The sequence below is a fragment of the Solanum dulcamara genome, chromosome 4 (assembly GCF_947179165.1).
Source record: "Solanum dulcamara chromosome 4, daSolDulc1.2, whole genome shotgun sequence".
NCBI lineage: Eukaryota > Viridiplantae > Streptophyta > Magnoliopsida > Solanales > Solanaceae > Solanum > Solanum dulcamara.
The window spans coordinates 8,512,276-8,536,866 of record NC_077240.1 but is presented as its reverse complement, the minus strand read 5'-3'; the positions used below and the strand labels follow the sequence as shown (position 1 = coordinate 8,536,866).

The window sequence follows — 24,591 nt, the reverse complement described above, 5'->3', positions numbered from 1 at the left end:
GTAGACCTATTACAACAACATATCAACCATTCAACCACAACAATTACAGTTATCAACCAAGAACTAGACTATCATCACTAGTCACATGATAATCATACCCACATGGTACATTCCTATCCTAAATAACAATAAAAATATATTTAGCCATCCAAATTCCGTGTCCGAAGGCCTAGGCATGAAATCTCATGTCAACTACAATATAAAATGCGTGGGAACAGATTTACAACTAATCAATTGGAAAAAACTAGCCTACCTAAGCGCCAAGCAACTGTAGAGAGGCATTGTGACTTCAATCCTATCTTCCAGACAACGAGATGGCGAAAGTGGACCTGAATTCCGTCGATTGGAACTTTTCCTGTGCTAAAATCTCCTTGTCCCTCCTTTCCCAAGCCTTAGGGACAAGAGGAGAAAATAGGAATTCGTGACATTAAGTTCTGTCCCGACCATCCCGCTCTGGCGGCTCACATCCAGCTGGAGTGGCGTAGCCGTAGCGGGATTATGTCTGCTCTGGCGGGATGGTGCTGGTCCAGATGGCAAAATTTTACGGTTTCCCGTCTCCCTTAGTAACGACGGTTCGGATCGTTACAGATCCAAATTTAGTCAGGGCTCCACGGGGTCCGAACGCCGGGTGAAAAAACAAAAAAAATAAATTATATATATATATTACATTTGTTTGTATACATAAAAAAATTAACAACAATTATAGTTGCAGTTATTTAATTTAAACATAAAAAATTTAATATACTATATATATACATAAAATTTTATTCACAAATGTAAACTTAGTTAATTATACTATAACTTTAGTATGGATACATAAATTATATTTTGTTTATACACGTGAGAACATTAACAACAATTATAATACAATTATATAATGTAGACATAAAAAAATGCTATATGTATACATAAAATTTTAACCATGAAAATTTATGTGTAAATTGAGTTGACGTATACGGTAATTGTAGTATGTATACAAAAAATATATTTTGTTTGTGTACATTGTTAATATACATGAGTATATTGCGCAGCTATTTATGTGTATATCCAAAAAAATTTTTACCTTCATTCAAAATATATTGATACATGGGCAATCAACTGGTGTATATATAATATCAATTTTGTATAAATTCAACTTGAAGACGTATATATAAAGTTGTTATGAAGTTCTACATCAATTTATACAATTTTATGTATCATAGATATCAATTGTTGATAGGTTTCTTAGAAAAATCACTCGTACCCATTGAATTTAGAACAAACAAGAGCACAAAAAATTTGTAGAACCAGAGATTTTAGAGGGAAAAAAAATAGTAGAAGTTTTAAAATAGAGAACAAAGAAAGAGAGATACGTAGATGGGTCAGAAGTTTTAGGTAAGAAAAAAAAGTAATGAAAATCATAAGAAAAGAAAGAAAGAACAAAAAATACTGAAAATCACAAGAGAGAATAAAGAGAGACAAAATTGGAAATTACCTCCTTAATTTTTTTTATTATCATTTAACTCAACTTAATGTGTCAATAAATACTAATTTAACGGACCCAGAAATTATATAAAGGACATTAGTTACCAAAAAAATATAACTTAGCTATTTTTTATCAATTGAATGTACAAGTTCTCATACAGTGCCATTTATTTTTATAGAATTAGGTAGCAGTCGATTTTAGGGCTGGTTAGTTATTATCTGTTCCAATTTCATTCGTTTATTAAAACTTTTAGAGATAAAACATTTTCTTATTATTTTCTAATCTGTAGCACACTCCTTTATATTCTTCTAAATTTTTGGACAAACATGGACCTTATTTATTTTATCTTGGTTTGCGTTTTATCAATAATAGTTGTCTGAAAAGAGAAGACAAATTGAAAATTGGATGATAAATTAATTGAGACGTACCAAAAAAATTGAATTTGAAGTGTTGAGGAAACACGAGTTAATTCGAATGTCTAAATCAAATATAGTGATTCAACTCTTTTTACTATCATCTAGTTTAAATTTTCGGATCAACATGGAGTTTATTCATTTTATCTTGATCCCATGTTTTCAAATGTTGTTATCAATAACTAATATATGTACCCGCGTGTTGCGCGAATATTATAAAATGTAATAATTTTTAAAATTTAAAATAACTAATAATATTTATTATGCACTTGAGTAATTAGTTACGAATTCAAAATTTAAACTAATTCTTTGTACTTGAATAATTAAATATATCACTTTTGAATTAATTTAAAAGTGATATATTTAATTATTCAAGTACAAAGAATTAATTTAAATTATGAATTCGTAACTAATTATTTAAGTGCATAATAAATATTATTAGTTATTTTGAATTAAAAAATTATTATATTTTTAACCTTATTAATTCAAAAGTGATATATTTAATTATTCAAGTACAAAAAATTAATTTAAATTTTGAATTCGTAACTAATTATTCAAGTGCATAATAAATATTATTAGTTATTTTGAATTAAAAAAATTATTAGTAATGTAAAAATTTTATAACTCACTTTAAAAAAATTATTTAATCTTAAAAATTGTTTTCTTAAATATAGCACTTTTTAAAGTTCTTTGCATGATTTTTTTAAATTGGTAACTTTCCGATTAAAATAGAATAGGTTTAAAATAAAATATGTTTTAAATAACTTAGATATTTAATTATATTTATATGTAAATTTAATAACAATAACTAATTATTCAACTAACTATCTTTTATTCTAAAACTTCTTTAATTTTTGATGCAACAAAACTTCTACTTTCAGCAGCATCACGCACAAACAAATGGATCATCTTCATTTATATATAGTAGCTCTACTGAATTGTAGATGCTTTACAACTCTATCTTGTCCTCAAATTCAACAGAATGTGTAGTTTAATTATTCATTTCATCAAATAAGCATAAACTTCTTCTCCATAATTAAATATGGATTAGTTTTAAGTGCTGAAATTAATTTTCTAAATAAGCAACTATGTATTTGAATGAAAATGGCACCGGTAAAAGTCTTTTCCTATATGCATAGACTTCTACATTATTCATGAGATTCAACTCAATTTAATATTTAAATAGATTTCGACATCAATAAATATGTTATTTGAAAATACATTAGAATTTTAAATGAACCAAAAATAAAATAAATACAAAAAAAAATTATGGAGAAATAAACTTAATCTAAAAAACTTATTTGAGTTTAATAAAACATAATTTTAATCTAGTAATTTCAAATCTGAACAATTCGTTTAAATTATTATCTTAGACTTTAAGCCATTGAAATTGATCGTTACTCTTGAACAAATCTTAGAATTTTGAAAATATATATTTTGTTAAGAATTTTTTATTGGGAATACATTCAAAATGATAATTATTATTTTTTTACATAATTTAGGGGAAAAAAGATATAAAAAACTCATCATATTGCGAGTTCTATTGGATCATTTAATTAGCGTGATAAGGATAATAATTTCAAAATGAAATATGAAATTATTTTATATTGCGTTTGATTATGAAGATTAATTAGTCATAGAATTATTTTTCTATCTCACTATTTGTACTAAATAATGAATTGACTTATCCCATATATCTGAATTTGTTCCATCGCATCAATCAAACGATCTATTTATAAAACTAAGAAAATAGAAAGACATTTTAATAATAATTGCCTCCCAAAATAGAAACTGATTTAAAATGAGATTGCATGTAATTTTTACATCTTTAGGAAGGTATTATTAAGAGATCAACATAGCAAGAAAAAAACCCAAAAATTCATCAATATAGCATACTGATGAAAGCTTCGAACAAATTAACGCTGAGTAATTTATTTTTGATGCAAATATTTCAGCCTTTTCATTTGCTCTTGAAATCAACTTCTCAACCACTTTATCTATTAGATTCATAAGAAAAAGTAACTCAATAAATTAAGATGCACTCATGCATATTAAAAAAATAGATAAATAAAAAAAACTGATGTAGTAAAAAATAATTTAAGTGGATACCATATAAAATAAATCTTGTACACTCTTTTAATATGATTATACACCTAAACATATACTATAAATACACCAACGTAATAAGTACAATTCATACTTTACCAAATATATCAAAGTAGCCTTAAGTCAATTTTTTTTTATATTCAAGAGTTGATTAATTGTTGATTGGTATTCTACCACTGTTTTCGAAACTTAATCATGTCCTTTTTTTTATGAATATTGTTGCTCCTTCACTATCTTTCGCTAGGCATGCACTACATCTTGACTTGAGAATGAGATTTACGATGATGATTTTCTTGCTTTAATGTCCATTAACAATCATGAAATAATCGTATCATGTCCTTTTTTTTTTATGAATATTGTTGCTCCTTGATTACCTGTTTCTAGACATGCACCACATCTTGACTTAAGGATGAGATTTATGATGATGATTTTCTTGCTTTAATACCCACCAACACTCCCGAAATAATTGTATCATGTCTCTTTTTTTTAAGAAGATTATTGTTCCTTCGCTACCTATCGCTACACATGCGTCACATCCTGACTTGAGAATGAGATTTACAATGATGATTTCCTTGCTTTAATACCCACCAACACTCCCGAAATAATTGTATCATGTCTCTTTTTTTTAAGAAGATTATTGTTCCTTCGCTACCTATCGCTACACATGCGTCACATCCTGACTTGAGAATGAGATTTACAATGATGATTTCCTTGCTTTAATACCCACCAACACTTATGAAATAATTGTATTATTCTTGAAAGGCTCTAAAATCACATGCATACAACTACCATTATATATGTATTCCCAAAAACTTAGTAGAGACCCAATTCTTTGCCATTCATTATCAACATTGAATTGCCCAAACCAAACAAGTCCAATTTAAAAGTACAACTACACATTTGAAGGTGTTTTCGATTTCACTGTTTGCAATTCACGTTAGAGGTTTTTTCCATTATACAAATTGTTCTATTATTAGTACAGCTCCAATGAAGTAGACATTGTATGTAGATATACATAAATTCTACGTTGATTATACATGCATTATGCTACTACATGGGGTATTTTTAGTTCAAACGGTTGGATAGGCAGCTATTTAGAGATACGACACTGACAAATGGTATGGAATTCAGTACTTTTCATTGATAATGGCCAGCAGGCTTAAGTAGTTCCTAGAAGTATAGGTGATATTTTGTTATATATATACATTGTTAAAGCTGCATTTACAACGATTGAAAATGTACAAGATGCTTACTGCAGATACCATAAAGCACAGATACATGCCACAAGGATAAGAGATAAACAAGCTGATATGATCCTTTTTTTTCTCATTAGAGCAGTAAAAAGTACTCCTTATATGAGCTATCGGATGCTTACTGGCATTAATGTAGCCAGAATATAAAGGAATAAACATATGAAGAAGCGAAGGGGATTCAACATCGACAAAAGAGGTTCAGATGAACCTCTTCCAGTACACTAGCCTAGCTCCGCCCATGCTTACTAGGATCATCTAGAGGTCAAAACTGTGGCTGTTGAAATAGAAAATAGCCTGATAAACTCTTTTCTCTGCAAGTTCTGGCTTCTGCACTCTTTAGCAGCACTGGACTGAAGAGTAGGAGGATCACACCAATATCTACACATGCCCAACTCTTTGCATGTGATCAAAATATCTCTGCAGAAAAAAAGATGTTTAACACACTGTCAAAACAAACAAAGAAGTATATAGGACTTGTAAAGTTCAAATGTTGCCTCCGAAGATACCACCTTGGAAATCCGGTCTTTGACCATATCAAATGTTATTAACATATCGAGCCTATCCAAAGTTCCTGTGAAAAGAGCCTTCATTGCTGCAAGATGTCAACTTTCTTTATGGTGTCCTCTGGTTCCTCCTTCGATGAGGCTTTCCTTTCCAAGATGACACCCCCAAATATAAGAATACTTGCAGCCATGCATCCAATCAACAAAAGACCCTTGAACCACCAGTAAGTTACATTGAATGGATTTAGGTAGTAAATGTCCAGCAATGCAACAATGATCACCAACCCTATGGTGGATACTATGACATATAATCCCAGACAATACAATATTTCCAGTACCAACAAACCAAACCAAACATTCGACATCCCTTGAAGCCAAGGGCGATTGAGAGGTGGTGCATTGCTTTGGGTGTTTTACCCTCCTCCCGAGGGAAAAACGAAGTAATAATTAGTGACACATATAAATAGGGTGATGATACATAAAAAAAAATAAAAAAACAGGCAAAACCAATTTTACCAATGAAGGTTGTGATTCCCGCGCGTCACATATGTTTGAATCTCAAGATTCAGTTTATCAGAGAAAAGTGGACAGACGACTCTATGTCAAATGTATCAAGAAGTGAAAGCTCATCTGAGTTTTTGATAGCCCATACTATCAGTATATTTCTTGGCAGACAAGGTGTGCTATCATTGATACGGTGGAGGATATCACTCAGGATAGCTAGGAAGGGAGAAATTCCAATTCCACCTGCTACCAAAATGAGATTTTCATACCTGAAGCGAGACACGATCACGACAGTTAATTAGTCAATGACTTGATAACAGAAAATAAATAGATTGAATATTCAACAGATATTGCAGCGGATTTACATACGTTGAGTGGTATGGTGATTCATGTCCATAAGGACCTTCAACAGAAGCTATTATTTTCCTGTTATGCTGCGAAAGAGGCTCTGTCTCAGATTGTTCTACAGAAAGATTCAAGATGTTTCCCTTCAGTTTTTCGGTCTAATCTCCAAGAACCTTTATGAGAATTGCAAGATGATATTTCCCGTCAAGGGGGCTAGAGGAGACACTGAAAGGGTGCCACTGCAGCCAGGACAACTCGCGTATTTGTAAGAATATCCAGCCAAGGGCGTTGTAATGTAAATCTACATCGTGAGGTAAGAAGTATCAGAATGGCTGAAAAATGCAGCGGTGAGGAAATCAGCTGAGTAAAAGATTCATTCTTACTTGCAGGTTTTGAAACGAGTCCAACAGTTCCACAAGGAAAGCATGTGGCTGAAAGTATGTCAACTGTCTTTCGTGACTGGAAGAATCTAAGGAACCGATCAAGCATGAACAGGAAAATCCCAGCTCCAGCTATCATGAAGATGAAATCACCAGCATGCAAGGCCAGGAACACCACGAACACTCCATACAATTGGTGTATATAGAAGAACAGTTCAAAGTTTTTTCTCCTTACTCCGGGAAGTGAAGTCAACCCCATCAATAAATCAGCTGCAAGGCTGATAACTCCTGGAAGATTGGCTACTCCTACGTTTTTCCAGCCGACCAGCTGCAGTAAACAAAATTGGCAAAGTCTAAGTCTTACCTTCATTGATTACTCTTCAATAACATTAATAAAGATGGTGAAGGTCCTAGTATATGGTACACAAATAAAAGGAAACTCTATGGGCAAGATAAATGAAACTTTCAGTTTTAGAACTCACTTCTTCTGAAAGTCGTCCTTGTATTGCCCAGCCAAACATATAGAACAAACCATGAAGGCTAAAAATAGCCATAGTAAGATGTCCCAGCCAAATATAATATCTAGTGGCAAGTTCAAAAGGGATATCTATAGCTCAAAGAAGAACTGAACCAAGTGCAACAGGCAGAAACAAAAATGCTAAGCAGATTAATCCAATGAATTCAAAACGGAGCCTGTTAGGTCCAGCAACAGAGCACTAAAAATATTACAACAGCATACATCAGTCAATGAAGCAGGAGCTGTAAGTAGAAAATTTAACGACTGCTAAATATGTACAAGTCACGTAATACTGTACATTTCATAGAAATCAGACGCAAAAATAGTAAAGTCGAACAATCTTCCCTTTCTAGACATGAGTTCAGTGTAAACACCGAGTGTGAGTTTTTTGCGAGCCAACAAAAATCAACAAAACTACTTTGTACCAAGAGTATATACATCAATTTGTAACAAAAATACTTTGTACTAGGGTGTACCCCATCAATTTGTATAATGGACACAATTTCTTCTGCTCAGCCATTTAGAATTTAGACTATTACTTCTTCCCTCCTATCAAATGTTATAAACACCTGCATAAAGTGAATATCCACAGACCGCAATGTTTACTCTCCAACTTGCTGAACAATGAGCACAGGGGAGAAGCAGTCTGTAAGCCACTTAACCAGATCTGTATAGCAACATCTAGCAAAAAAAAAAAAAAAGAAACAACTTTGAAGCTAACAAAAATCTAATGTGTATCTACTATAAGCTAATATTCGATGCAGACAGCAGATTAATTAAATTTAAAAAGAACGCACCCAACTTAATGAATGTCATTAAATGAAAAAAGCAGTACAACATTGCCAAAAGATGCTAGAAAATCAGAAAACAATGTAGCACTAAGAAACTTGGTATATAAAATAAAGAAAGCTATTAATACTACTACAATCAGGAACCCTAAAAGCTCTGTGATTTTCTCTCTATGCAAAAAATTGTGCACGGCTTTCTCTAAGAACGGACCCCTCTGTTAAGATTAACCATGCGACCTGATCCATCCATCTGGCTTCCCCTGGAAATTGTACCACTCTGATATCTTGAGCCTTGAGTCCCTCGTGCCTGATTAGTACGGTCCCTCGATGTTTGCCCAGATGTTGATCTACCACCGACATACCCTGTTCGGCCACCACCACCACCTTGCCTGCCTTGTGAGAAGGAGAAGTCCTGCCACTTACCAGCACCAGCAGCTGCAGCAGCATAATCCTGGCCATCCCTGCGCCTTGGGGGAAGGCCCTCCAATGCACCACCGCCAATCCTCAATTCTGTCGCTCTTTCGTTACTTTCTGCTAAAACTGACAGCTTCTCTGTCAACTGGAATGCCAAAGCCTGCAATCTTGTATGCTCAACATCATGAAAGACCATGCATCGGGATGGTTGATCCCAGCTTGCATGAAGCTCCTCAGAAATCATCATTTTGCTCACGATGCTATGGATCTGTGAATCTGAAAGGTCAAACATCCCCGCAAGCTGATCCAAACTCACAGAATTATAAGAAGAAGAATATGTGAAAAGGTAGGTCCTCAGTGCCTCTTCCTTTATTTTGCCCCTAAGCATCTCAAGAACACTATCCTTGTTGCGAAGCAGCCTCCACACATCAAGGGAATTGATAACATCAAAAGCCTTCTGAAAGTCTCCTTGCCTGAGGGCCCTTGTCGCTGCCATGACATGGTCCCTCACATTTTCAGGTGGACCGGTGAAAGTTTGCCTCTCACTGATTTCAAGCAATCTCCAGAATGTCTTGCTTATGACCCTGCGCTTCATGTCAAGGCTATTAGCTGCCATGTTTGGCACTTCAAGAAGCATTGCACATGTCAGATGGACGGCCTCAAGAAGCTCAAGATTTATATGCATATGATAGGGCATCTGACGCCTCCTCTCCATCCGCTCCTAAAAATGTTCAATATGTATAGTTTAGCAGCTTTGGTAAGAAACATAATGAAGAATTCCAGCCAAAATACTATTGGGACAAATGAGCCAGTTGTAGGTGCAATCTGATATAAAATACTTGATTATTTGAGTGACTGTGAATTTAGGAAGAATTTCACTAACTAAATGTCCATGTGAAAAAGTTTATTTAATCAAGTAGCTGGTGCTTGGTCCATACTAATGAAGAATTCCAGCCAAAATACTATTGCGATAAATGAGTAAGTTGAAAATGCAATCTGATATAAAATACTTGATTATTTGAGTTACTATGAATTTACGAAGAATTTCACTAACTAATTGTCCATGTGAAAAGGTTCAATCAAGTGACTGGTGCTTGGTCCCTACATTGCAACTCACTTTATACTGCTTAAACTGATGGAACTAATTTGAATTTCTCCAATCCCATGCATCGACGTTCTTTTAATTTTACTATCACTGATCAACTCCCTAGAATACTTTCAAATAACAAGTTCTGCTAGTTCTGTTTCTGAGGCAGTATGTTAGCATTTAATATCAAAAATCTTTTCAAACAATAAGAACTAAATAACCTCTAAACTCGCACATATGTCAGGACTGATTTCCAACAGGTTCCTCCCACCACACGTGGAGAAAGCAAAATAAATAACTAAGTTATTCAAGCATAGGTTGCACATTTTGATTGCTAAAACACACATCCAAATCTGTTTATAACTCCACAACTGTAACATTTGATTGCTCTATCATTGACAAAGAAAACAATTAATTATTACCTTTTTTGGATAGTTCTCACTATATAACCCATTTTTCATGAGTTCATTCACCAAACAGGGGGAACACAAAACAATGACAAATTCAAAGGTGTTCAAGTCTCACATTCGTCAATAAAAACACTCAACAATGCTGCACAACTCCATAAGTGTCATATTTGACTGCTCTGTTATGGTTTAGGCGCACTGATACAGCAAGATAGATTCACTGGACAGCCAGAAAGCTTTAAAGTTTGTTTTGATCTATTACCCTTTTATAGAGATCTATCTCAAAGTTCCAATAAAGCAAATGAACATAGTCAGATAAAGGAGGTAACAACTTCTGTCTACCTTATCATAGTGCTCCAGAAGCATGTAGAGGGGATGCTGAGGACTTGTGAATCAAGTATATGGAAGAATATTATCAGAAGCAAGAGTCAAGGTGGATTAGGCATCAAGAACCTTAAGAACCAGAGCAAGCTCCCAAGGTGAAATGGCTACGGAGATTTTTCTAGGAATCTCAAACTCTTTGGTGTAGTGTTATCAAAACCAAATACGAGAAGATGGACAACTGGGTTTCTGAAGAAGTTACTACTCCTCATGGTGTTAGCCTCTGAAGATCTATTAGGTCCTATTGGCCTTTCCTCAAGAGTCAGTCTACTGTCAAGGTCCACAGTGACAACAAGATTCTTTTTTGGGCAGACAAGTTGATGGGTCCTGTCAGCTTACAAGTTCTTACGGTTCAATCCGCTAGTGATATTGTCCGCTTTGAGCCTGGCCCACACAACTTAAAAACACGTCGCTAGTGTATAAGGCCTGCTTATTTATATACCCAATATCTCTGATGTGTTTTGTCAATGTGGGACTTCTCATCTTAAGTTGGTGTCACATACACTCCCTCTTATAGAGTCATCCTGAGGTTTGTCCCACCGCATCGGATTTGCCTAGACTCAACACTGAGATTTGCCCCGCCTTCCTGAAATTTGCCTAAACTCAGTTGAATCTAACCCACATCGACAAGGCTGACACAACCTGGCTCTAATACCATCTATAACGGCTCAGTCTTGCTAATGATATCGTTCTCATTGAGCCTAGGCCCGCACGCCTTTAAAACACGTCACTAGTGTGTAAGGCTTGCTTATTTATATACTCAATTTCTCTCTTGTGTTTTGTTAATGTGAGATTTCATATCTTAAGCTAGGATGTCACATTCTATTCCCTGACAGGCATGCTATGGCCCAACATCAACACAAGACAGTAGCTCAGATGTGGACCCAGCAGGGATGGGATTTGATCTTCAGAAGACTCTTGAATGACTGGGAGCTTCCAAGATAGACTAAGAATATAAGCAATTTGAAACTTTTCAAGGACTACAAAATGGAGTGGATTGTTTATGGCGGAATGGGCATAGCAAAGGTATATTCAAGGTGAAGAAGGGTTACAAAAATTTAAATCAAGTTGAACCACAGATCACTAACTGGCCTTGTAAGCAAATCTGAAAAATGAAAGTGCCTCACAAAGTGGATGAAATTGGCTTTTTATCTAGTGAGGCTGTTCTAACTCATGATAGATATCTAAGAGGGGAGTTTACCTATGCTCAAGGTTTTTTTTAATGTGGATGGGATGCCGTGACAGTTAGACACCTTTTTTACATTGTAAAACCACTGATCAACTGTGGCAGATTTTTATCAATCGCAGAGGCATCTCATGGGCAATGCCTAGTAAGATTGTTGACACACTGGAGTTGGTGCCAGAAACAGAGATAGATGGAGGATTATCCCAGCATATATTTGGTGGACCATCTGGAGAGAGAAATGCCAGATATTATAAGACATGAGTAGACATGTGCAGAAGATTAAACTCAATTGTATATTGTTATTCTGCTTTTGATGTACACAGGTTTATTCAGATGAGACTTTAGGTGTCGTTTGGCCCCAAGTTCCCAAATATTTTTGGCAAGTTATTCTTGGGAGAAACTTTGGTGAAGTTTCACCATGCGTTTGGCCACAAATTTTCCTAAGTTTTGGTAAAATTTTAAAAAATATTATTTTGTACCTACAAGCTCTAAAACTTATTAAAAATACCCATAAGTTTGTGCTATCATTTTATAATGAACATGTTCCGTTTTAAAAAAATCTTATAACTTAATTGATAACAATCAACAACAACAAAGTAACGATATAGGCAAGAGCATTACATTAATCGAATTAAAAAAAACATTGTTTCTCAATCTTGTCACTCAAACTATTCTTTTCCGGAGGAGGTAATAACAAACTATTCTTTTATTCTCTTTCACTTCCCCTGTAGTCTTGTAAATGATATCGCATTCCTTTAATAGAAATATGATTGTTAGCTCAGTAAGAGAAGTTTCATTAAAGAGGGTTTGTGGACATTTTTATAAATAAGTTTTATTTAAGAGGAATTAATGGTATTGGTTGATGATATTAATGGAGTAAGTTGGGAGATAAATATTTAGTTGGAATTAAAAAATTATTGGTGTTTTTATAAAAATATAAAAGTTTGGGGTTATTTTTAAATTTTTAAAACTTTTCAAGTTCCCAAGTTCTAGTTTTTTTAGAATTTGGGAATTTAGGGATTTTGCCAAATAAATTTGCCAAGTAATGGCAAATTGTATGGACAAACACAAGTTTTCAAATATTTTTCAAGTTTTTCCCAAAAACTATTTGGGGCCAAACGATCTCTTAAACAATCTCAGATGTCTTAAGAGTCTTTTTAGGATTGTAGCCTCAGTTCAGAATTTATTTGCTTTCCACTTTCTATAAATATGGGTTTTCCAGTACTACCTAAGAACTTACTTTAATACAAATGTTACAAGATTTTATTTTTTTAAGAAAAAAGATTACTAGATGACAGAAAGAAAACGAAGGTCAAGTGCCAAATCATGAAAAGTCAAAAAGATTTCATTAGAAATACACCAAAGATTGTGTTAGAAAGCACAAAGAAAAGCAGCATATTAAGCGAACTTCTATTCTATCAGATCTATCTAGCAGTCAAAGAAAGGGTATCTCTTCATTACAAAAATACACGTTAAACAAAAAAGATCTTCTAACGCTCTCTACATCCTTCTCTAGAATACTTTTTCTCTCCTCCTCCCCTACTATGTGACTGAAGAACTACTGTAAAGATCTTTAACTGTCCTTCTGATTATACAAATTGTGGCTATACACTGGCCAAACGAACACTCTAAAATAGATACTAGCCTACTACAATTATGAAGTTCAATAAGGAAACTAGTCTCAAAACATAATATTTTAGCAACACATAATGGTATGTAATAAGAACAAATTTCTTGCATAAAAGACCAAACGTTGAAAATTTCCAGCAAGATACCTGTTCTGGGGTCTTCTCATGATATCGGCTTTGGGAGACACCTTGTGCAAGTAACTCCTTCACCCTGCCAGCAGAATAGAGTTCAGAAAGGCAACCATGTGCTTCTGCAACAAGTCCCATCCTGAACGCACAGAGCCCGAGCTGAGCCATGGCTCTATTAAAAAGTATCTGGGTTGAAATGTCCATGTGCTGGATATTTTCCTGCAAGTGACTCATCAATAACAAGTCACGGGATGTTGAAAACTCATCCAAGATAGCATGGTGGTATATATCACAGAGCATTGCACGGGCCTTGGTTCGTTCATCCCCATATTTATATATGAGAGAAACAAGACTGTCCATCAAGGTCCTGCTGTTCTCTTCAAAAGCAGGTTTCCTAGGCACAAGCTCAGGAGTCGCAACAAATGTGGTTGGACCTCTACTCTCCTCAACCACTTTGTTTTCTTCTACAGACTCTGCCTCTCCACGTTCCGTGAGCTCAGCCAACTTCCTCATAGCATCATACACTCCTTGTGGTTTATAATAGATGAATTCAACCTGTTTAAGAGCCACTTTGGCAGCACCCTTATAGTCTCCCGCCTTTTCTAAATAACGCTGGACATTTTGAGCAAGAACCAAAAACAATGGCTCATCCCTCAGCCTCTCAACATACTGGCTGGTATGTGGATCAATTACCTGCAAGCTCTTGAAAAACTCTACATCTATCTTTTCTACAAAGGCAACCAAGTTTCCCCAGATCCTTATCGTCCCTGAGTGGTCTGCTCCTTTCTGGGTCTCATTCTCATCAGGCTCCACCATGTCATCAACCACAATGTTTGAGTATTGGGTCAAAACATCAAGGATGGTAAGCATATTCTGCACACACTTTTTCCACACATTTATAGGCATGTGTCCACTGAGACCTGGATTAATATCAAACTGGGCAGACACAACACCAAACAGAATCTCAAGTTTCTGCGCTGGCGTCTTGGCCACCTTGGTCAGGAAGGTGAGCTGTTCAACCAATTCCATCTTCCCAGTCCCCTTTCTACCCCTAGCAGCAACAATTTCCTTGAACTTCTTGTTGACTGTCTCCCACGTGATTTGACTTGGATCCTTGAACTGTTTATCCAGAAGTTTGTCTTTCTTGCTCAGCATCTTCTCCCACTCGTCCTCTTTCTGTATATCGTCATCTTCCTCATCAGATGCAGCTTCAATCTTTGTTGGGTCCTCCTCAAACTCCTCTTCGTCATCTTCTTCTTCCTCTTCTGACTCTTCATCATCACCACCCTCATCCTCACTCACAGGAGGATTTTCCCTATACTTATTAATCAACTCCTCATACTGCTTATTATTCTTTTTCAGTTTCTGTTTCATCGAATTCAAGGCTTTGGCATTACTACTACTCATCTTCTTCCTAGTCTCCTTATTGGCCAAGGCCTGATTCAAGAAATCCTCCAGCATCACTAGAGCTTTGATATAGAGATTAGGTGGTTTAATCGATTCTGTTATGCGCATGACCTTCTCCAGCTGCTTATTAATCTTGTCAAAGCTCTCCTGCAAGCTGACCCAGTCATTAATCTTCATAGCATTCTTCATCTGATCAACTGTAGCTGATAACTCCTCAAAGCGCTTATCCTTGGCTGACCGGACCACTCGTTTCTGTCCATCCGACTCATCACTGTCGCTGTCATCAGCTGCAAGATATCTTGACCCAGGCCCAGCCACTGCATCGGCAGTGTCACCCGGCTCATCCTCCCGCTCGATATCACTCAACTCCTCCTCCTCCGTATCACTATCGCCCTGCAAATATCATGTATGAATAAATCAGATAACACATTCCCTAACCCACCCATAGTTTAGGGCTTTAGGCAATAAGGACAATGCAAAGCAGACTACCATATACAAAAACAAATCACTCATTCACATCACCTCTGTTTCGTCCATAGATTTTGTTACTCATCCAAATAAAAAACGCAAATCCTTATCCAGTGAAAATACTCAGAAATAATCACATTGAATTATATGAAAAATAAGTTACCTGAGTCCAAAAACGGGACGCCATATCTTCAACTAGTAGTTAGAGAAACGGAACTAGAATAGGCTGCAATTACACAAAAAAAAATTGAAATTGAGAATAAACTATCAAATAAATTGTTTTATGCAAGCAAGATTCAACGTTTTACAAAGGAGAATATTGAATGAGAAGAGATCGAACCTGTAAACTGGAACTGTGGTTTACAAAAAGGTATTAGAGGAGAATAATGAAGAGGGAATGAAATTTTCCAGTAACAACCCTAGAAGATGATAAGGGTTTGGGCCGACTTGTCTTTGGGCCTTAATTGAATATAAAAGGATTCGGATTCATATGTAAATATATTTTTTGTGATACTTCATCGGTACATTGATATCATGTCGGTATCATAAAGTGATATAGGAGAGCTTAATTCTCTTTGATACTTTATCGATATATTAATATCCTATTGATGTTATGTAGGGTAGGCGTTGATGTCAGCGCACGAATTTTAAAATATTTATGTCATTTTAAAATAAAATGGGCGTATGAAAATAATGAGATATTAAAGGGTAAATATTTTTCCCTTTTGGGGTATAAGTGTAAATTTTTTTTATAAAAATGAGAAACTTTCAAAATTAGCAAAGACTTAAAACACAGTTAGGTTCCTTAGATACAGTTTGGCTAATTACCTTCCATAGTTAGAATTTTAATTGTTATGTCAATTTTCGTTTGTATATCCCATTGCATTATATAAATTATGTTTTTTTCCTCTGTATATCTCGCTGTATTATACAAATTGGACTTTCAAAGAGATTGTATATATAAATACAAAATTGCTTTAATGAGTTGTATATGAGCCTCTAATTCGCTTTGTATACAGATACGAATTTTTAGATATTTGTACATGAGCCCTCACTGATTTGTAGATGAGCCCCGAAATATATAATACAAAAGAAAATATAAATACTTTCCTGATCTCCATTACCCCGAAAATCCTTTTTCATCGCTCTCCTCATTCTGCACCAGCCCAGACGCAAAAAAGAAAACAAAGGCGCCCGAAGATTTTACTTTATCATGAATCCATTGATTCTATTCCTCTCAACAGTGCTTTTCGAGGCTCCACTCTCCCCCTGAATAATTAAGTCCCCGTTAAGCCTGGGCGAAGATGGGGATAAAGAGTAAGGATTGAAGCCCCCTTAGCCCTGTCAGGCACTGGACAGGGGTCTTTACTCATTCCATACTGGAAGAATTGCAGGAAAGGTAAGCGGCTAGGTTGACTTTGGAAAGGCTTTTACGCTTTATGGTTTGAATTCAACGGATCTCAAATCATTCATTTCTGTTTCACATTGCCTTTTACGGCTTGGAATTCTTATTTTGCTTTAGAAATCTGTATATGAACCCTTAAATTTGCTTCCAAATTTATATATGAATCTCAGATTTGAATAATAACAAACTTTATTAAACCATACCCACGAGTCATAATTATGTGAAACTAATAATTTTATTAAATAATAAATTAGTAGTGTTTGCCAATTCGTGTAATATTTCTTTATAAAATTAGGTCTAAAAGTATTATTGACAACAATTCCCTGAATAATTAGAAAAAATGGTGGTTTTTATGAAAACTGCAATATGTATATATAAATTATATTTGTTTGTACACATAAAAACACTGACAACAATTATAGTCGCAATTACTTGATATAAACACAAAATAAACTATAAACAATATATATGCATACAATTTTATTCATAAAATTGACGTGTAAATTTAGTTGATGTATACGATAATTGTGGTGAGTATACATATATTATATTTTGCTTATATACACAGGAGTATTAACAACAATTATAGTTGCAACTAAATAATGTATACATAAAATAATATTAATATGCTACATGTACACAAAGAATTTATTCATAAAAAATCTAAGTGAAAATTTAGTTGATGTATACGATAACTGCAGTATGTATACATAAATTATATTTTTTGTATACATTATTAGTACACGAGTATATTGCGTAACATTCATGTGTACATCAAAAAAACATATTACTTTCATCCAAAACATATTGATACATGTATTCATGATTGTACACATACTGTCAATTGTGTATACAGAATGTCAATTGCATATAACTTGGGGGAGGGGGGGGGGGGGGGGGGCGTAAGGAAGAAGAAAAATATCGAAAATCGTAAGAGAGAAGAAAAATACAAAGAAGAAAATTAAGAATTAATTCCCTAAAATAATCTATATTTTAACTCAACTTAATAGGTTATTAGATGCTAATTTGACTGATCCAGAAAGTGTAAAAAGGACACTAGATGCTAATTAGCAACGGTTGATTTTAGGGCTTGTTAAGTTTTATTTGTTCCAATTTCTAAATCAATGTTTTAAGACTTAATACACAGTTAGCCTCTTAAACTTGTCATGATACTCCAATATTTGTTTCAATTGAACAATGCAACTCTAATAAAGTATTCCAATCAAATACTTTCAATTCAAATTTTGAAAAAAAAAAATCATTCATTTTCAATCGTCTATTAGATAGTTAAATTATCCACATAAAACATATTATCTCATTTAATTATATGTATTAATCCCAAGTAGAAACTATATGAGCTTTACGGATTATTGAGCGAACACCTATAATTAATGAAAATAACATATTTTATGTGATTAACTTAACTATCTAACAAACGAATAAAAACACATGAAAAAAATATTCCAAACATATATCAAAAATGTTTAATTGAAATATTTTATTAGAAGTTGAAGTTCGAATGTCTAAATCATAGTGACTCAACTCTTTGTACTGTAGTCTAGTTTAAATTTTCGGACCAACTTGGAGCTTATTTATTTTATCTTGGTCTGTGTTTTCAAATGTTGTTATCAATAATAAGTGCTTGAAAAAAGACAAAATGAAAAATGGATGATACATAAATTAAGACATACAAATAACTGAAATTTGTGTGTTATTAAAAATTTGATGTCAATGTCTGACCCAAAGACTTACCAGAGTCACCCAATCCTTTGCCATTCATTATCAACCTTGAATTGCCCAAACCAAATAAGCACAACTACACATTTGAAGGTCTTTTCGGTTTCACTGTTTGTAATTCATGTTAGAGGGTTTTTCCATTGTACAAATTGTTCTGGTATTGACCAGCTCCAATGAAGTAGAGATTGTATGTCGGTATACATAATTTCTACAATGATTATACATTTATTATGCTACTATATGGGCTATTTTTAGTTTAAACGATTGGGTAGACCAACAACTTTTTAGGATAGAATAATAGGAAATAAAAAAATCAAAGCAAATCAGTTACAAGACACTGACAAATGGTATAGAATTCAGAATTTTTCATTGATAATAGGCAGCAGGCTTATGAGTTAATAGAAGTATAGGTGATATATATATATTTAAAGCTGCATTTACAACGATTGAAAATGTACAAGATGCTTACTGCAGATACCATAAAGCACAGATACATGCTACAAGAATCAGAGATAAACTAGCTGATATGATCCTTTTTTCTCGTTAGAGCAGTAAAAGTACTACTTATATGAGCTATCGGATGCTTACTGGCATTAACAGAGCCAGAATATAAAGGAATAAACATATGAAGAAGCCAAGGGGATTCAACATGGGTTCCAGTACCCCAGCTAGTTCCGCCCATGCTTACTAGGGTCACCTAGAGGTCAAAACTGTGGCTGTTGAAATGGAGAATAGCCTGATGGCCTTTTCTCTGCAAGTTCTGGCTTCTGCACTCTTTAGCAACACTGGACTGAAGAGTAGGAGGACCACACACAATCACACCAATATCTACACTTCCCCAACTCTTTGCATGTGATCCAAATATCTCTGCAGAAAAAAGATGTTTAAACACACTGTCAAAACAAACAAACAAACAAACAAAGGAGAAGTATATAGGCCTTGTAAAGTGCAAATGTTGCCTCCAAAGCTACCTTGGAAATCCGGTCTTTGACCATATCGAATGTTATTAACATATCGAGCCTCTCCAAAGTTCCTGTGTAAAGAGGCTTCATTCTGCTGCTGCAGGATGTGAACTTTCTTTGTGGCATCCTCTGGCTCCTCCTTCGATGAGGCTTTCCTTTCCCAAAGATGCCATAAAGTGATAACGAGACCCCCGAATATAAGAATACTTGCAGCCATGCATCCAATCAACAAAATCCCCTTGTACCACCAGTAAGTTACATTGAACGGATTTATGTAGTAAATGTCCAGCAATGCTACAGTGATCACCAACCCTATGGTGGATACTATGACATATAATCCAGACCATACAATATTTCCAGTACCAGCCAAACCAGACATTCGACATCCCTTGAAGCCAGGGGGGATTGAGGGGAGGTGCGTTGCTTTGGGTGTTTTACCCTCCTCCTGAGGGTAAAACGAAGTAATAATTAGTAACACATATAAATAGGGTGATGATACATAAACAAAATGAAAACAGGAAAAACCAATTACCAATGAAGGCTGTGATTCCCGAGTCACAAATGTTTGAATCTCAAGATTCAGTTTATCAGAGAAAAGTGGACAGATTGCTTCCATGTCAACTGTCTCAAGAAGTGGAAGCTCATCTGAGTTTTTGATAGCCCACACTATCAGTATATTTCTTGGCAGACAAGGTGTGCTATCATTGATACGGTGGAGGATATCACTCAGGATAGCTAGGAAGGGAGAAATTCCAATTCCACCTGCTACCAAAATGAGATTTTCATACCTGCGGGGAAACATGATCAAGGCAGTTAATTAGTCAATGACTTGATAACTGAAGAAAAATAAAAAAATTGTATATTCAACAGATATTGATGCGGATTTACATACGTTAAGTGGTATGGTGATTCATGTCCATAAGGACCTTCAACAGAAGCTGTTATTTTCCTGTTATGCTGCAAAAGGGGATCCGTCTCAGATTGTTCTACAGAAAGATTCAAGATGTTTCCCTTCAGTTTTTCGGTCCAATCTCCAAGAACCTTAATGAGAATTGCAAGATGATGTTTCCCGTCAAGGGGACTAGAGGAGACACTGAAAGGGTGCCACTGCAGCCAGGACAACTCGCGTATTTGTAAGAATATCCAGCCAAGGGCATTGTAATGTAAATCTACATCATGAGGGAAGAAGTATTAGAACCACTGAAAAATGCAGTGGTGAGGAAATCAGCTGAGTAAAAGATTTATTCTTACTTGCAGGTTTTGAAATAATGAGTTCAACGGTTCCACAAGGAAAGCATGTGGCTGAAAGTATGTCAACTGTCTTTCGTGACTGGAAGAATCTAAGGAACCGATCAAGCATGAACAGGAAGATCCCAGCTCCAGCTATCATGAAGACGAAATCTCCAACATGCAAGGCCAGGAAAACCACGAACACCACATACAATTGGTGTGTATAGAAGAACAGTTCAAAGTTTTTTCTCCTTACTCCGGGAAGTGAAGTCACCCACATCAGTAAACCAGCTGCTAGGCTGATGACTCCTGGAAAATTGGCTATTCCTACATTTTTCCAGCCGACCAGCTGCAGTAAACAAAATTGGCAAAGTCTAAGTCTCCCTTCATTGATTACTGTCCAAGAACATTAATAAAGACGGCGAAGGTCCTAGTATATGGTACACAAATGAAAAAGAATGTCTATGGGCAAGATAAATGAAACTCAGTCGTAGAACTCACTTCTTCCAAAAGTCGCCCTTGCATTGCCCAGCCAATCATATAGAACAGACCATGAAGGCTAAAAATAGCCATAGTAAGATGTCCCAGCCAAACATGATATCTAGTGGCATGCTCAAAAGGGATATCTATAGCTCGAAGAAGAACTGAGCCACGTGCAACAGGCAGAAACAAAAATGCTAAGCAGATTAATCCAATGAATCCAAAACGGAGTCCTGTTAGCTCCAGCAACAGAGCACTGAAAGTATTACAACAACATATATTAGTCAATGAAGCAGAAGCTGTAAGTAGAAAAAGAAAACCTTACTACTAAAGGAACCTTCAATCCAACAACCATGAACTGGTTCTAAGTCTGAGATAAGAACTATGTGGCTTTAACTGCTTATATCCTGTCACTTTGAAACATTTTCACATGAAATTATTTTTAGATTTAACAGATGCACAATTTACAAATTGGAGTGACAAAGAAGAGAGGACATAGAAAACAAAGAGAAAATCCATCCAGATGAATCCGTTGTTAGGAATCGTTAAATCATATAATTCCCGAGTAAACACAAGGCGGACTTGATAACATGCAGCAAATTAATTTAAAAGATCCTTCATTTCAAAAGCTAGGATATATTTATTATTTCAGTAGGTCGAGTCGGTTGAAGAATAGAACAAAGCCTTTAAACAGGCTCTGAAGCCATGTTTAGTTCCCGTTTCAGTAAATTGGAACCGTCAAGTATTCATTTCAGTAGGTCGAGTCGGTTGAAGAATAGAACAAAGCCTTTAAACAGGCTCTGAAGCCATGTTTAGTTCCCGTTTCAGTAAATTGGAACCGTCAAGTATTCGAAAAGAGAGTTTCAGTACTGTCATAATTCTGGAGAACTAAGAGCTACTGTATAAGAAGATAATATAAGAACAAAGTTGATAGAAAGACCAAAATTTGAATTAAGGGTATATTGGATTGAAACATTTTTGAATGTAGAGCAGTTGAGGTCCAGAAAGATGAAAAGAATTATATAACTGAGACATAAACATGTATATTGTTAACTTGTAAGGATAAGGTAACTAGTTCTCTGAAAAGATGATCATTTTTTCAAGCCAGAATAACACGGTCTAAGTATAGACAGCAATAGGCCTAAATCAGCACGGTTAAAAGTTCAAAGATCTAAGCTCTTAAAGATGGTGAATTTCACTGCCCATTAAAAAGCAGCAACTACTTTCTCTTCAATTACACAAAAATGAAAGCTCGAAATCAGCTGAAACCACACAAACAGGTAAAATACATGATCATGGTGACAGAATTACCTTTTAAGTTTCATGTCTTGTATATGAAACAAGGATAAGCGGTCAACATTGTGTATACTATACATAACTACAGCCCAGACGATGTACACTGAGAAGAGTATAACACCAATCATTTCTGCAGCTGTTACAACACCAAATGGTCCATCCACCAGCACAGGGAATGTCCATAATCTAAAATTTGGACCTTTTCCAGTCTTCTTGCTACAACAATTAAAAATTCTAGATGAGTCTCCACTAACTTCTAAGGGATGTTCTTATAATCAAGAAAATCAAGCTAGTAGATAGATACACATACAATTGAGGTTGATCTTCACCCGAGACACCAAGACGAATAATTGCAAGAAATGCAATCATGATAATTGGGAAACTGAATATCAAGAATGTGCTGCCTGCAGTCCAATATAAACTGAAATTACTAAGAAATTGTAAACAACAAAAAGCAATAAACTTTCAAGTAGGGAAAAAACCTGCTGTCCCAAATATAGTTCCTTTGGTGGCTCTAAACATTTTCCCTTCCAGTTCAGTAGTGAATTTTGTAGGCAACAAGAAGATAAAAGTTGCCCATGCAATGAAAGTCACCCACATTACTACTTCGAGAATCAACTTTGTTGATGATACCCAAAGTGGTGTCTTATTGAGATAATCAAATTCATCATCTTTTTTCAAAATAAGAGGTTCTTGGCTTGAGATTTCACCCATTTTAGAAATCTTTAAAATTGGCAACAAACTTTATTAGCCTATATCAAAACATCTTTAAAGTAGTGACCAAATATATACAAAAAGGTTCTAGAAGAAACCAAAGACATCAACATTCAATATGGCTCTGTACAGAACTTAAGCTGAAATCTGGCAGAAATTAGGCCATAGAAAAGTTGGGCCACTCAAAAATTAGCCTGGGAAAAGATAAATACCTCGTATTCCTAGAGAAAATCCGAGGTACTGTAACATTTACACTTAGTTTTGATGGTTGTTTGTATTGTATTATATTATATTGTATTGTTAGTTTAAAGATAATATTATTTTGATGGTTATTTAAATTTTATTGTATCGTATCATTTAAATCAATTGTTAGGTAATGACGAAAAGATCCGTTTCATGTAAGATCGATTTGATGTGATCACGTCGTTACCTTAATATTTTCTTCTCATTTTGTCTTTACTTGTTATTTAATAATTTTATTTTATCATTTACCTTACCTTTTCATAGTAATTCTAACATTTCTTGTAGGTTTATCATTCAAATTATAGATATGTGACATTATGTTACGACGAAGAAATATACTATCTATCCAAACATTGCATTTATTAAAACAATAAAATACAACAAAAATAATACAATATAAACATTGTGAAACAATATATAACAACCATCCAAACAAAGTGGTCAGGGGACATGGACCATACTTTATTAGTCTTGATAATAGTAGGTTTTTACGGTACGTTCCACCAACAACAATGATAAGCCACAAATTTTAGAACAAAAGGGAGCAAATGATGACTTTAATCATCATTATGGATTCAAATCACCAATAGAGTAAAAAAAATAAAAAATGAAAGCTCCTACAAAGTGATTTAAAAAAATCACTCTCGCCATGATAAGTTTTTTTTTAGAAAGCCAACATTGAAAGGATAAAGTTCATAATTTCATCATATAATCTAAAGTTAATGAAGCCATGTATTTTGATTTTTAAGTCGATAATATAACGAAAATAATTTCTTAAGAAACACTCACTTAAGAAAGATCGAAAAAAGATAAATATATATATATAGAGAGATACTTTACTCTCTTTAAATTTCACTTATTAAACCACATCTGTTAGGTGTGACCGTGTGTGTTGGAAGCGTAATAGACCAAAGTAATATTTTTATTAAACAAGAAGCAAAATATTACACACACAAAATAAAACTCTTACAATTTTCTCACAATAAGTGTTTGGCACTTCACTTTATCATAAGAACTTTGCTTTCTATTTTTTCCTCTCTAACTTTCTAAGACGCTTTGTTTCTTCTTTTTGAAACACACCATTACATGCATACAAGCATCTATTTATAGTTAACCTGCACCTCCATATAGAAGACTTCTCCA

At 34.6% G+C, this 24,591-nt stretch overlaps 2 protein-coding genes and 1 pseudogene across 2 annotated transcripts; all 3 read right to left on the bottom strand.

Moving 5' to 3' along the window:
* Positions 1-5,110: 5,110 nt before the first annotated feature.
* LOC129888026 (ferric reduction oxidase 6-like) lies at positions 5,111-8,326 on the bottom strand (annotated as a pseudogene).
* LOC129885993 (eukaryotic translation initiation factor 3 subunit C-like) lies at positions 8,268-15,826 on the bottom strand. Its single transcript, XM_055960494.1, has 4 exons — positions 15,722-15,826; positions 15,545-15,607; positions 13,525-15,306; positions 8,268-9,409 (listed from the first exon to the last, which is right to left on the bottom strand). Exons 2-4 carry the CDS (start codon positions 15,566-15,568, stop codon positions 8,474-8,476), a joined length of 2,742 nt encoding a protein of 913 aa, XP_055816469.1. The 5' UTR covers positions 15,569-15,607; positions 15,722-15,826; the 3' UTR covers positions 8,268-8,473.
* A 3,042-nt stretch (positions 15,827-18,868) lies between these two features.
* Positions 18,869-23,352, bottom strand: LOC129885992 (ferric reduction oxidase 6-like). Its single transcript, XM_055960493.1, has 9 exons — positions 22,974-23,352; positions 22,802-22,895; positions 22,507-22,707; positions 21,217-21,451; positions 20,737-21,064; positions 20,378-20,654; positions 20,018-20,273; positions 19,495-19,930; positions 18,869-19,390 (listed from the first exon to the last, which is right to left on the bottom strand). The coding sequence occupies exons 1-9, from the start codon at positions 23,203-23,205 to the stop codon at positions 19,221-19,223; spliced, it is 2,229 nt and encodes a 742-aa protein (XP_055816468.1). The 5' UTR covers positions 23,206-23,352; the 3' UTR covers positions 18,869-19,220.
* Positions 23,353-24,591: the final 1,239 nt, after the last annotated feature.